Source organism: Canis aureus, chromosome 32 (genome assembly GCF_053574225.1).
Source record: "Canis aureus isolate CA01 chromosome 32, VMU_Caureus_v.1.0, whole genome shotgun sequence".
NCBI lineage: Eukaryota > Metazoa > Chordata > Mammalia > Carnivora > Canidae > Canis > Canis aureus.
This window is the reverse complement of record NC_135642.1, coordinates 15,213,558-15,227,883: the sequence shown is the minus strand read 5'-3', so window position 1 is coordinate 15,227,883 and position 14,326 is coordinate 15,213,558. Positions and strand designations below refer to the sequence as shown.

Below are 14,326 nucleotides of genomic sequence, written 5' to 3'. Positions count from 1 at the left end.
CTAGGGAACCCATTATGTAACCAGTACCCCTGCCCCTGGCTGCCTGTTCTTCATATTCCCTAGAGACTTTTTCTTTTTGTGTGTGTGTGTGGTATCTCCACTGTCCTCTTTTAATTTTTGGTGTAGATCCTTCTGGCCAGAAGAAGCTTATGTTGGGAGATCAACACCAGCTTGTGCGCTTCTCCATAAAGCCTCGACACGTAGAACGAATTACACGTGCCCAGAGACTGATGAGCAGGCTTCGAGTGCGCTATAGTCAGAGGCCACCCCTTTCTTTGTGGGCTGGATGGGTCCTTGAGTGTATCCTTTCATGCCGCTCATTTTTATCCCATGCCTTTCCTGTTTCTCTTGCTTCATCCTCTGCCTGATGACTTATTTCCCCTCTTCCAAACCACTTTTTTTCTCATCCTTGCTGGTTCTATTCTTGCCTTTATTATTTCACCTGTATAAGAAACAACTCCACTCCGTATGTTTCCTTAAGAGAAAACAGGTCCTCTCTTCACAAACTTCATCATCTTTCTCATCTTTTTGAATACGATTGTACTGATGGTTGAAATAGGTGAGAACTGACATTGAATGAAAAAGGAAGTGACTAGGGGTCATTTTTCCTATAAATTGGCCATTTCTTTTCTTGAATGTTATTTTTTTAAGATTTTATTTATTCATGTGAGACACAGAGAGACAGGCAGAGACATAGGCAGAGGGAGTAGCAGGCTCTCTGTGAGGAGCATGATGCGGAACTTGGTGACAGGACCCCAGGATCATGACCTGAGCCAAAGACAGACGTTCAACCACTGAGCTATCCAGGCATCCCTGAATGTTACTTGAATTGTGATAGGGACAATTATATTAGGTCTCCTGGAGTAGGATTTGTGCAACTGCTAAGACCTGGAAACATTTGGAGGGCTCTCAAGAGTATGGTAGATATAAAGTAGTACTTATAGACACTTAGTACTCTAAGTGTCTTAGAGTATAATAGACTCACAGGAAATGGAAGATGTGAAGACCAGTTATATTTCTTGTGTCAGTTTAATAGTTGTTTAAATTAGCCTTTTGTATTCGCGATTTTGGTGCCTATCAGTGAATGATGCAACATTTACATTTTTTACAAGTATATTAAAGATTAAGTACAAATAAGAAAGCTCACAAAGTATGTAAAGTTATATACAAAATAGTAGATGAGCCAAAAAATGACTTAAAGAGTAAAAGATTCTAAAATCATTCCTAGGGCAGCTCTGGTGGCACAGCGGTTTGGTGCCGCCTGCGGCCCAGGGCGTGATCCTGGAGACCCCGGGTCGAGTCCCACGTCAGGGTCCCTGCATGGAGCCTGCTTGTGTCTCTGCCTCTCTCTCTGTGTGTCTCTATAAATTAATAAAGTCTTTAAAAAAATAAAATAATTCTTAAATTACATGAAATGTATTAAAAGCAAAAGAACATCTGGAAAATCAGTGAGCTCATTTGATTATCATCTCAAACTGCTTAGAAATGGTGAAGAGGACAGTAGAAGTACTCACTTCCTTGTTTCATCTGTTTTGGGGAATTTTCCCACTTTAAAATAGTCTTTTGGGGATCCCTGGGTGGCGCAGCGGTTTGGCGCCTGCCTTTGGCCCAGGGCGTGATCCTGGAGACCCGGGATCGAGTCCCACATCGGGCTCCCGGTGCATGGAGCCTGCTTCTCCCTCTGCCTGTGTCTCTGCCTCTCTCTCTCTCTCTCTCTCTCTCTCTCTCTGACTATCATAAATAAATAAAAATTATAAAAATAAAATAAAATAAAATAGTCTTTTAGGGCAGCCCGGGTGGCTCAGGGGTTTAGCGCCGCCTTTAATCGGGGGGCATGATCCTGGAGACCTGGGATTGAGTCCCACATGGGGCTCCCTACACGGAGCCTGCTTCTCCCTCTGCCTGAGGGAGCCTGCTTCTGTCTCTGCCTATCTCTCTCTCTCTCTCTCTCTCTCTCATGAATAAATAAAATCTTTTAAAAAAATAAGTCTTTTAATGCAATAGGGCCTAAGATATTTAAATATATAACCATACTTGATATTGTTGACGTACTTACGTATACTATATATTTTGAAGTATTTATTTTTTGAGAGAGAGAGAGAGAGTGTGTGTGGGGGGGGGAAGGAGATGGAGGGAAAGGGAGATAATTGTTTTTTTAAGATTTTATTTACTCATGAGAGACATACAGAGGAAGAGACAGAGGCAGGATCATGACCTGAGTCGAAGGCAGACCCTCAACCACTAGCCACCCAGGTGCTCCAGGAGAGAGAGAATCTTAAGCAGGCTCCATGCCCAGTGTGGAGCCTGACTTGCAGCTTGGGTGCGGGGCTCGATCTCAAAACCTTGAGATCGTGACCTGATCAAGAGTCAGATGCTTAGGGCACCTGGGTGGCTCAGTAGTTGAGTGTCTGCCTTTGACTCAGGGTGTGATCCCAGAATCCTGGGATTGAGTCTCACATGGGACTCCCCACATGGAGCCTGCTTCTCCCTCTGCCTATATCTCTGCGTCTCTCTCTGTCTCTCATGAATAAATAAAATCTTTAAAAAAAAAGAGATGCTTAACCAACTAAACCACTCAGGTGCCTCTGTACCCTGAAGTATTTTATTTTCTTCCCATTGTTGTGAGGATTTTGAACCAAGTCACCCAAATTTCCTATTTCTTGTATGATAGTTGGCATGTATTTGCCTTGTGAGGTTAGGGATATAGTCTTAAGCCTTGGAATAAAGTAAACAGCAATAAATATACAGGATTTCCTGGATGTAAGGACAAACCATAATACAATAGCACTAACCATTCTAGTTGGTAAAACAGTTGGATATGAAACATGATCACTGTGCCACAGAACAGGTATATTGCTTGAGTGGAAATTATCTGGCAAGTTCAGGAAAATTATATCTTATTAAGTATATTCTCATGGTAAAAAGGTGGGAGGATTTTGTAAAGGGAAAGAATTTGGGACTAACAGATTTCTTTGAACAGTCTAATTCATGTGATAAACATTAAGACTGTTTAGGCTTTTGGGGCACCTGGGTGGCTCAATGGTTGAGAGTCTGCCTTTGGCTCATGTCGTGATCCCAGGATCTTGGGATCGCGTCCCATATCAGGCTCCCCACAGGGATGGGATCCTGCTTCTCCCTGTGCCTAAGTCTCTGCCTCTCTTTCTGTGTCTCTCATGAATAAATAAAGAAAATCTTAAAAAAAAAATGTTTAGGCTTTTAAAAACAATTTTCCAGATCACAGTGTTATAGATAGGGGGGGGGGATAGTAATTAATGAACAGTTCTCTAGATCAAAGCTCCCTAGTCTTTTTTTTTTTTTTTTCTTTTAGAGAAAGTGTGCATTCCCAGGAGGCAGGAGGCAGGAGGTGACAAAGGGAGAAAGGGAGAGAGAATCTTAAGCAGGCTCCAAGCCCAGCTCAGGACCTGACACTGGGCTCCATCTTATGACCCTGAGATCATGACCTGAGCCAAAATCAAGAGTCAGGAGCTTAACCAACTGAGCCACCCAGGTGCCCCATCCCCAGTCTTTTTTGTCTTATGATTTTGTTTCATAATAATACAGCTATATAAACTTGAAAACCCCCTTAAGAGTTTAATCATTCCACTACTTTTATGATGATGTAAAGAAACAAGTTGAAGTAAAGTAATATTTTAGACTAGCATGTTTTTAAATATTGTATTTTAATGTGTATAATATAATTTTAAAAATTATGTTAGCACATTTTTACTTATGCCATTTTTAAGTGATTCATGATTTTTTAAAGCTTTTATTTATTCATGAGACACACACACACACACACACACATAGAGGCAGAGACACAGGCAGAGGAGAAGCAGGCTCCATGCAGGAAGCCCCATGTGGGACTCCATCCCAGGTCTCCAGGATCATGCCTTGGGCCGAAGGCAGGCACCAAACCGCTGAGCCACCCAGGGATCCCCCATGGTGTTTTTAAAGTAAATATATGATTTGCCCACAAATTAATTTTTATTTTTATTTATTTATTTTAAAGATTTTATTTATTCATGAGAGACACAGGGAGAGAGACATAGGCAGAGGGAGAAACAGGCTCCATGCAGGGAGCCCAATGTGGGACTCAATCCCAGGATTCCAGGATCACACCCTGAGCCGAAGGCAGATGCTCAACCACTGAGCCACTCAGCATCCCCACAAATGAATTTTTAAAGGTCATCATATATTGTTTAGCTCAGGGATCAAATATGTGTGCTTTATGTATTATATATTTTTTTAAATATTTTATTTATTCATGAGAGATACACAGAGAGAGAGAGAGAGGCAGAGACATAGGCAGAGGGGGAAGCAGGCTCCATGCAGGGAGCCTAATGTGGGCCTCGATCGCAGACCCAGGATCACATCCTATGCCAAAGGCAGATGCTCAACTGCTGAGCCACCCAGGTGTTCCTATATTATATGGTTTTAATATGATTTTTTGTTCTTTAAAATTGAGATATAATTGACATAACATTAATTTCTGGTTTACAACATTATGTATTATATGTTAAATATGTATGTTAAGATGTAGGTGGAAATTTATGTGTGAAGGTATTAACAAATGATATTGGTAATTCTACTTTTCATTTTAAACATCAATTTGGCTTACTTTTATAGTTTTTACATTTTGTTTCCAAATGATGAGAGGAAGAAAAGAAAGAAGATTTGACTCATTTGCAATCCGTTTTCTGAAAATAACACATTGCAAGTGTGAATAGTCCTTATTTAAAAAAAAATTATGTATAACATCACTAATTTTTTTACATTGATTTTGAGGTTCTAGAGATATCTTGATGTGCTATATATAAGAATATTTCTGCAAGTTTATCTCAAGATGATCTTCATCAGATTCTATAAATTGCATTCATCTGATCAAAAACTTTATATAGCATTAGTGTTCCTTACTTCATTGTGCATATAATGAGCCAAATCTTCTTTTCTCCCTCTCATCATTAAAAAAAATACATGATTTATCCACAAATGAATTTTTAAATTACATTATATGTTGTTTGATGTGGGGATCAAATATATTTTATATATTATTTGTTTTTCTTTATTTTTTCATATTATATTTTTAAATTTAATATTATGGATATAACCAGCCAAAAAACAATTACAATTTCAAACTGTTTAAGTGTCAAAATCAATAGTAGTTTATGTCGTTCAGAGTGATTGAGTATGTCCTTCCAATCTCCATTAACTGCCGAGGATATCAGTCATAGTGCGTTTAGAGGCTCTCAGATTGTTGTGTTTCAAAGGGAAACATATTAAATTATTATTTAGCTTCTAAGCCTATTTTGATTTTAGCGGGGTTTTTTTCTACAGCATGGTATACATCCATTAAATGCATAAAAGAAATGAAGAGAGTTGAAAGATGAAGGCAGTAAGTTGAGGAATACCAATTAGCAAATAATAGGGTTTTAGAGAGAACGTATAGGATTTAATTTGCTTTGCAGGACAAAATGAGTTTTAGAGAAAAATGGGAAAGTTTTAAAAACTAACAGACAGGGCAGCCCCGGTGGCGCAGCGGTTTAGCGCCGCCTACGGCCCAGGGCATGATCTTGGAGACCCTGGATCGAGTCCTGAGTCCCACGTCAGGCTCTCTGCATGGTGCCTGCTTCTCCCTCTGCCTGTGTCTCTGCCTCTCTCTGCGTCTCTATGAATAAGTAAATAAAATCTTAAAACAAAACTAAACCAAATAATTTTATTATAACCCAGTGTGTCTCATAATTCTGACTTCTTGTTTCTAGTTCCCTTATCAAGCACTTTACATATCATGGCCTATATTGTCATTCTATTCTCAAGGCCTATGCTTCTCTGTGAAGTTTGGGACTGGAGTACCAGTACAACAGACAGCATCAGTGGTAGTGAAGAGAGCAATCCCTTCATGGCTGTGTGGCCCCAGAATGGGAAGACAGTGACTTGCAGCTGTTAGGCATTTTGATACCAGCAGGAGACAAGTTGTTGCTATTTTTCATGGTCAACTCCGTCCTCCCCTGTATTCCACAGGTTGGAAAAAATATCAATGTTAAGAAGAGAAACAAAGAAAAATGGAATAGCCGCAGGCACAGCTGTGGTTTATAATAGCTTCTGATCATTTTATATCATTCAGTTTCCCAATTCCTTAACCTTTATTCATTCTTTGCTCTACTTTCACAGAACTGCTTGAATCCTCAAATACCAAACTGTGGTCACTGAAACTGACACTGGAGGTGGCAGCTTGGTTCATCTTGCTTATTTTCATCTTAGAGATCCTTCTTATGTGGATATCCAGCTTTTTCCTCTTCTGGAAGAATGCCTGGAATGTCTTTGATTTTGTTGTCACAGTATCGGTAAGGATAGATATCCTGAGGATTAGTTTAGTGGGCTGAAGAATGAGCCTAGGTGAATCATAATGACAAGAAAATTTAATTAGATCACAAGAACTTCATTATCTTGATGTTTTTTCTAAAACTAAGAGCAGTCGTTGTAGGAGTTGTTGGTAGTAGGAGCAAGACTGAATGCAACCACAACATTAACCCCAACAATCCACCAGTTACTAGGCACTTACTAAGTGCCAGGCACTCTTCTAAGTGTTTCACATGTATTTTCTCATTTGAGCTCCACAACAACCCAATGAGATGAGCACTATGTTTATCCCCATTTTATGTTTGAGCAAATTGAAATACAGAGTTTAAGTAACTCAGTATAGGAAGGCTCAATTGGAAATAGTCCTCAGAGAATGCTATTCTAGGAATAATACCCAACAAACTATGAGGAAGATGAGATAAAGAAGGGGTAACTGTGCATGGGTGCTTTGGGTATATTTTACTCATAATTTGTGTGTTTCCCACAGTCCCTGCTTCCTGAAGTTGTGGTACTGGTAGGGGTAACAGGCCAGTCTGTGTGGCTCCAGTTGCTGAGGATCTGCCGGGTGCTAAGATCTCTCAAACTCTTTGCACGATTCCGTCAAATTCGAGTCATTATTTTGGCCCTCATGAGGGCTCTCAAGGTGATTTGATTATTGCAGCTAAACCAACTGGGCAGGGTAATAAACATGGGAATTTAACATAAAACAAGTCTGGGTGGGTCAAAGAAGGCAACAAGGGACCCTATGAAATGTCATTGGATGAGAAAGGGATGGGGGAAGCTGCTATGGTCTAGAGATAATTGGGCTCGGGAGTGGAAGTAAGGGTTTTGGTGGGGGATTGCCAGGTTGGGCTTGACTCTGCTATAGGTAGAATCAGCCTAATCTGGCCCAGCTCTAACTTGAGGTCATGGCCTCTAGAGCATGACCTTCCTCTTGATGTTGCTGCTCATCTTCTTCTACATTTTTGCTGTGACTGGTGTCTACTTCTTTGAGGATTACACCCGTTCAACTCGCCAGGACCTGGAGTACCACATGTTCTTCTCGTAGGCAGGACCGGGGGAATCATGGGTGGAGGGAGAGAGTTGGGCAAGAAACTGGGAAGCTAGTCCAAAGTAAGTAATACAAAAAGTATAGTCTATTGTAAGAAACTGGAAGAGAACACAATAAGGAGAAAGAAAGAGAAAGCAAAGGAATAGTGAGTGATATTAGCTCTGATTTTGAGAATAGTGTGGCTAGTCCCAGGTTTGCCTTGGGTTTTGAAATTTAAACAACCCCTCATCAACCATCTTTAAATAGCAGTATACCCCAGTGATTAAGCTTTGGTTTCTATGCCTCAGTTACTTCTTTTGAGAACTGGAAATATAGTAGCACTATCTCATAAGAGTGTAAGAATAAAAGTAATGCATTTTTGCACTTAGCACAGGTTTTGACACAATGTAAGTGATCAACACTTGTTACTATGGGGATCCCTGGGTGGCGCAGCGGTTTGGCGCCTGCCTTTGGCCCAGGGCGCGATCCTGGAGACCCGGGATCGAATCCCACGTCAGGCTCCCGGTGCATGGAGCCTGCTTCTCCCTCTGCCTGTGTCTCTGCCTCTCTCTCTCTCTGTGTGTGACTATCATAAATAAATAAAGAAAAAAAAAAAAAACACTTGTTACTATGACTCTCAAACAGGTCACTGGTTTTACCCCAAAGTCTATGTGTGGAGGTTACACTTGCACATACCTAGACTCATTGAAAAATAAAATCCTGATGAGATCTTTGTCTAGAGAAAACTGATTGCTAGTAGAAAGTCAATTGGATTTAGATGAGATAATGTTATTTGTGAACTGGAATCCAATCTTGTCAGCACCTCTTAGGTCTCAGACTAACAGGTAGCTTCGTAAGAGTTTTGAGTTAGGAAAGTCCTAAATATTCATCCTATTCAGGCCCTGATATTTTCAGCAAATTGTATATGGAGGACTAGGAAGGAAAGAAGGAAAATTTAGATACCTTCATTTAGATGAGATCTTTGGTGACATATTCATTATTTGGGATCACGTGTTTATATCTTATTTACTTAAGAATCACTTCATACCAGGGAACTAAATAGGAATGATGTTTGTTAATTTTTTAAGTGATCTCCTGTTCAGTGAATCCATAGAACAGTGAAGAGTGAACTTACAAAAAAGATACATAGTTGGTGATTCATTCAATTTTTAAAAATTCAGCCAGTACTGCTTATTGAGCACCTACTATGTTCCGGGCACTAATGGAAGAATGAGAGATTTATGGATTATTCATGATAAAGGAAAACCTAAAAAAAAAAAAACCTAAACTGAAGAATGCTTAACTAAAAAATTGATAGAAAAAAAAAATTGATAGAAAAGAAACCAAAGTCAGAGCAAACTACAAAGAAATGTTCTTATGTGGCTTTAAGAGTAAGAAAGTACTGTTTCTGAAAGATTTAGATCTCTGTTCTGTCTGTACCCACATATCCTTTTTATTTAGGGACCTGCTGAATTCTCTGGTGACAGTGTTCATCCTCTTCACCATGGACCATTGGTATGCACTGCTTCAGGATACCTGGAAGGTGCCTGAAGTCAGCCGTGCCTTCAGCAGCATCTATGTCATCCTTTGGTTGTTACTTGGTTCCATTATCTTTCGAAATATTATAGTAGCCATGATGGGTAAGCACGAAAGAGGTGAAGCTTGGTTGTGAGGGGTGGCTGGGAAGAAATTAAGGTGAAAGCTAGGATTGGTAGATGATGTATAGAGAGAATTTGAGGTAGCAGGAAAGCTTGGGGCCTGGAATGGATATTTCACTTGGTTTCTCCCCACCCAAGCCCTCTTCCCAGGTCTAGTCACCACCATCTCCCAACTCCTAATGGCCCTCTGGGGCAGTTACTAACTTCCAGAATATCAGGAATGAGCTGAATGAGGAGATGACACATCTGGAGGTTCAGCATAAAGCCGACATATTCAAGCGGCAGATTATCCAGAGGTCTCTGCCCCATTTTCAAACCCAAGTTTAGTTCTGAAGGGTATCCCAACCTCATTCCCTGTTTCTACCCCTTGGCCTTGACCCCATTTTCCCGTTCCCTTCCACAGAAGATTTGCCAAAGGTTAGAATTCCCCAATTGCCTGATTCTTTATCCACCATTAGGTCTTCCTCACTCTTTTTCACCTTTTACTGCAATGTGTTCTCCTCAGTTTTCTTCACGTTATGATCTGAATTCTTTTCTTTTTTCCTTACCACATTTCTGCATCAATGTAACTCTCTTCTGTGTTTTTTTTGCTTTGCAGAAGACAAAACCTGTCCCCTGAGGCAATGAGGTCAAGCCTTAGCAAAGTGGATGCCAGGTTAGGAATTGGTGAATTGATATGGACACACATGAAGGAGGAGAGGGTAGAAAACCAAAGATGAAGATTGATTTTGATAGATAATCCATTTATTCAATAACTATTTATTGTAGGGGGTTGAATTGTGACCCCCCCAAAAGAAATGTCCATGTCCTACCTAATCCCCTGGAACCTGTGAAAATGACTTTATTTGGAAAAGGGGTCTTTGCAGATGCAATTAAATTAAGGATCTTGAGATGCAATCATCCTGGATTATCCAGGGAGGTTCTAAATGCAGCGACAAAGGCTCTTATAAGAGATAGAAGAGGAGAAGACATAGAGAAGAGAAGAAAGAGACGTGAAGCTGGACATAGAAATTGCAATGATGCAACCACAAGCCAAAGGAAGCCAATGAATGCTAGGCAATTGCCAGAAGCTAGAGGGAGCAAAGAATCTTCTCCCTTAGAGCCTCCAGAGAAAGTATGGCCCTGTTGACACCTGAATTTCAGATTTCTGGCTTCCAGAATTGTGAGAGAATAAGTTTCTGATATTTCAAGTTACCAAGTTTGTGGTAGTTTGTTACAGCAGCCTTAGGTAACTAATACAAGTACTTTCTATGAAGCAGATGTCATTCTAGACCTTGAGTGTTCAGCAGTGAACAAGAGAGCAGAAGAAGAAATAAGAAATTCATTCATCCACTGAGAAATAATTATTTAGGGGCACCTGGCTGGCTCCATTGGTAGAGCATGCGACTCTTGATCATGGGGTCATTAGTTCGAGCTCTACATTGGGCATGGATCCTGCTTAAAAAATAATTATTATTACTATATATACTTTTTTTTTTATTAAGCAAACTCTGTACCCAACTTGGGGCTTGAACCCATGACCCCCCGAGATCAAGAGTCAAATCTCTACTGACTGAGCCAGTCAGGTACCCCAAGAAATAAATATTGAATACTCATTAGGTGTTGGGCTATATCAGTGAACAAAAGAGACAATAATGCCTGTTCTCATGGAGCTTACATATCAGCAGGGGGAAAGAGACAATAAACAATATATAAAATAAGTAAATTAATGTATTAAAACATGGTGAGCATTATGAAAAAAAGTAGAATAGGTTAAAAAGGTTTGGAATAGGGAAGCCTGGGTGGCTCAGTGGTTAAGCATCTGCCTTCAGCCCATGGCATGATCCTGGAGTTCTGGGATCGAGTCCCACATAGGGCTCCCTGCATGGAGCCTGCTTCTCCCTCTGCCTATGTCTCTACCTCTCTCTATGTGTGTCTCTCATGAATAAATAAAATCTTTTTAAAAAATGAGGTTTGGAATATAGAGTAGGAATTTCAGATGAGTTATACATTTTAAACAAGGTAGTCTGGATGGCCTCATTGAAAAGGTAACATTTGAACGAAGACTTGGAGGAAATAAGGGGATTACTGCATTAGATATCTACGGAAAGAGTATTATGGGCAGAGGGAACAGCTAGTAAAAGACCCTAAGCCAGAAGCATTCCTGAGTTTGATAAACAGCAAAGAAACCACTGTGACTAGAGCAGGGTGATCAGTGGGGAAAAGTGATAGAAAATGAGGTCAGAGAGATAATGAGGACCTGATCCTGTAGGGCTGTGAAGGCCACTGTAGGGACTTAAGCTTTTACTCTGAGTGAAATGGAGATCAGAGTAGAGCAGTGACATGAAATGACTTACATTTAAGGATTATTCTGGTTGCCTTGTTGATGATGCATTGTAGAACAAGGGAAAAAGCAGAGATATGAGTTGAAGGCTAAAGCTATCCAGACAAGAGGCAAGAGGCTCAGACCAGAGTGGCACCAGTGAGAAAAGATGTTTTTTAAGGTAGAATCAGTAGGTTTTCTTGGTGAATTGGTTGGAGTATAAGAGAAGAGTTGAGTATGTCTCTGAAGTTTTGGCCAGAGTAGCTGAAAGGATGGGTTAGCTAAGATGGGGAAGGCTGAGTGGAAGAGGTTTGATGGGCAGAATTTGATTTGGGTTAAATTTGAGATATCTATTGGACATTCAAGTGGTGATATGTGAGTAAAAGTTGTATATGCAAGTCTGGATTGAGGAGTGAAATCTAGGCTAGAGGTTTAAATTTACGTTTAGAAGACATTTAAACTCAGGAGAAAAGATCACCGAAGGAGTGACTATAGATGGGGAAGATAAAAAGGTCATGAACTGAGCCTTGTGGCCTCTCAAGAGATAGAATTGAAGGAGTGAAACTGTAGTTATGGTATAATAGGCATAGAGCTATAGAGTGAAGAGCTAAAACTTAGCAAAATAAGGTAGAGTGTGAAATGTTGAAGCCTGAGTAAAACGGAACATGGAAGCTATGTGGTGAGGGGTACTATTAGGGATATACCACATGAGATCATTGAAGTTGAAAGTGCTTAAAAGCTCAAATTTTGGGAGTAGTTTGGCCCTCATTACCTTAAGTCCCAGTTTTAGGGGATGGCAAGGGCCAGGGCCTGCATAATGAAAGAACTAGCCCTATCTCATTAATGTATTTGAAGCAATAAAATTTCTCCTTTCACTTATAGAAATGCCAATCAACAAAGGGAATCTGTGGACTTATCAAAAGCTTTTGAAGAAGAGTCTAAACACAATGCTGATGAAGAGGGTTCAAGAGCACCTGTGTCAAAAACAAAAGCGTCCTTGTCAAAAATGAAAAAGTCCTCCTCTTCCCCCTCCTCTCACTCTTCTTACTTCTCATCTTCATCCTATTCCTCTTCTTCTGACTCCAGATATGTAGACCCCATTGGTAAGCAGAGTTTCTTTCATTTGAATTAGGACTCCTCCAGGAGAGACATCCCAATCTTAATAGGAGCTCTCCCACTATTATCTACTTCCAGTTTTCTCCTCCAGTATGATTTTCTGGTCTTAATTGCTTACTTTGTGCTTTCTTTCAATTCCCTTGTACTTCTGCTTCACTTTGGGTAAGTGTGGTTGTCTTTACTTATTGTAAAAAGTGGTCTCTTGGTGATGTACCCTTTTCCCTCCCTGATTCCTGTTTACTCTTTCATCCCTGCTTTCTCCACACACGATAGGATCTATTAGCTCTGTCCAGCTTCCACAGGTCTAGACATGTTTTTAAGAAGCATTCCTCCCTTTAGGTCAGTTGGACTGGGAGACTCACGTACACCAGAATCTGCCTGGACTAATGCAAATGGATCAGGATGATCAAGTTGTTTGGCCTAGAGATTCACTCTTCCGATATTTTGAGTTGCTAGAAAAGCTTCAGTATAACCTAGAGGAGCGTAAGCAGTTGCAGGAGTTTGCAGGTATGGATTTAAGGCAGTCATGAGAACCAAGGCCTAAGTACTTTGGAGTAGCATATTGGAATTGCATATATAACTGGGGAGAAGGAGGGGAGTATCCACTATTTTGGCATTTCAGCCTCTGAATTTCCACCTCACATTTAAAAAGGTAATTCTTTGGTTTTTTATGTTACATTTTAAAGTCCTGATTTCTTATAATCTAGAGAGAACCTGACAGCTTTGCTTTTCCAGTAGGGAAAATCTAAATCCTAAGAGGTCTGAGAGCTTGTTTTCCAAGAAGAAAGTGTCCAATTGCAGATGAGGCTCAAGCCTCAGCCTCAAGTTGAATAGCAATGGGGATTATATAGTGAGCAGAGAGCTCTTAAATGCTCACTGCTCCCAGCCCCCAAAGAAATTTATGAATTATAGCCCTTTCTTCCTTTCAGCCCCTTCTAGTGGTAGCCTAGGCAGAGAGAATGTACATTATTTAAATAGTAGAGTTAATTTAAGTGGAAAACTACCTGCCCAAAATTATTTCCCCTAAATTTCTCTTTTTTTTTGAAATTTTACCACTTGGAGATGAATTTGGGTTAATAAATTCTCCCTCTAAAAATACAAAAACTGGAACAGGGGCCATTTTTTATAATTTTTTAAAAGATCTTATTCATTTATTCATGAGAGACACACAGAGAGACAGAGACATAGGCAGAGGGAGAAGCAGGCTCCATGCAGGAGCCCTAGTGTGGGACTCGATCCCGAGACTCCAGCATCATGCCCTGAGCTGAAGGCAGGTGCTAAACTGCTGAACCACCCAGGTGTCCTGATTTTTTATAATTTAATAGGGATTAGTGTTGTTTCCTCATACCTAATTGAAATCAGCTCACTGTGAAAACAACGAGGGGAAAGGAATGTGTAGGCTCAGGAGGGCAATCAGAGGAATTATTAACAGTGGAACACAAAATTTAGAGCAGAATGTCACAGACAGGTTTTGCCTACTTCAAAATGTTGCCTAAGGTTAATCCTGCTCTTTCCAGTTGTCCTCAGCCCTGTCTTCCCACTTGTTCTCTGGGTAGAAAGAGGGTGAAAGAAGGAGCAAGGGAGCTTCTTTAATCTGGGTTAATTTAGAGGGCTTACTGAAAGTAAAGGTTAGTAAAAATTTGTGTGGGAACCTAGAACCCAGAAAAGCCAGATCTTCAAACATTTGTATGTCCTGAATATTCTTAGCTTCCCATTTCTTTACAGTGCAGGCGCTGATGAACTTTGAAGACAAGTAAAGCTGACGATGGATGGCTTCAATTTCTTTGGCAAAAATTAATGAAAGGAATAGTTGGAAATGGAGAATTCAAAGTATAAATGTCTAATAAATACTTTTGATAATCA

General features: G+C 40.2%; 1 protein-coding gene across 3 annotated transcripts in view; it reads left to right on the top strand.

Annotated features, from left to right (window-relative positions):
- The window catches only part of CATSPER2 (cation channel sperm associated 2), a 15,892-nt gene extending 1,566 nt beyond the window's left edge, over positions 1–14,326 (top strand). For 2 of the 3 annotated variants that reach the window (XM_077880892.1, XM_077880891.1), the window contains exons 3-13: positions 127–300; positions 491–559; positions 6,169–6,341; positions 6,845–7,000; positions 7,277–7,401; positions 8,849–9,027; positions 9,242–9,341; positions 9,644–9,700; positions 12,230–12,450; positions 12,803–12,970; positions 14,189–14,326. In XM_077880892.1, the coding sequence (XP_077737018.1) occupies positions 127–300; positions 491–559; positions 6,169–6,341; positions 6,845–7,000; positions 7,277–7,401; positions 8,849–9,027; positions 9,242–9,341; positions 9,644–9,700; positions 12,230–12,450; positions 12,803–12,970; positions 14,189–14,220 (1,454 nt within the window). In that variant the 3' untranslated portion in view covers positions 14,221–14,326. The remainder of the gene's footprint in view (positions 1–126; positions 301–490; positions 560–6,168; positions 6,342–6,844; positions 7,001–7,276; positions 7,402–8,848; positions 9,028–9,241; positions 9,342–9,643; positions 9,701–12,229; positions 12,451–12,802; positions 12,971–14,188) is intronic. The other variant, XM_077880893.1, reaches the window with a different exon arrangement.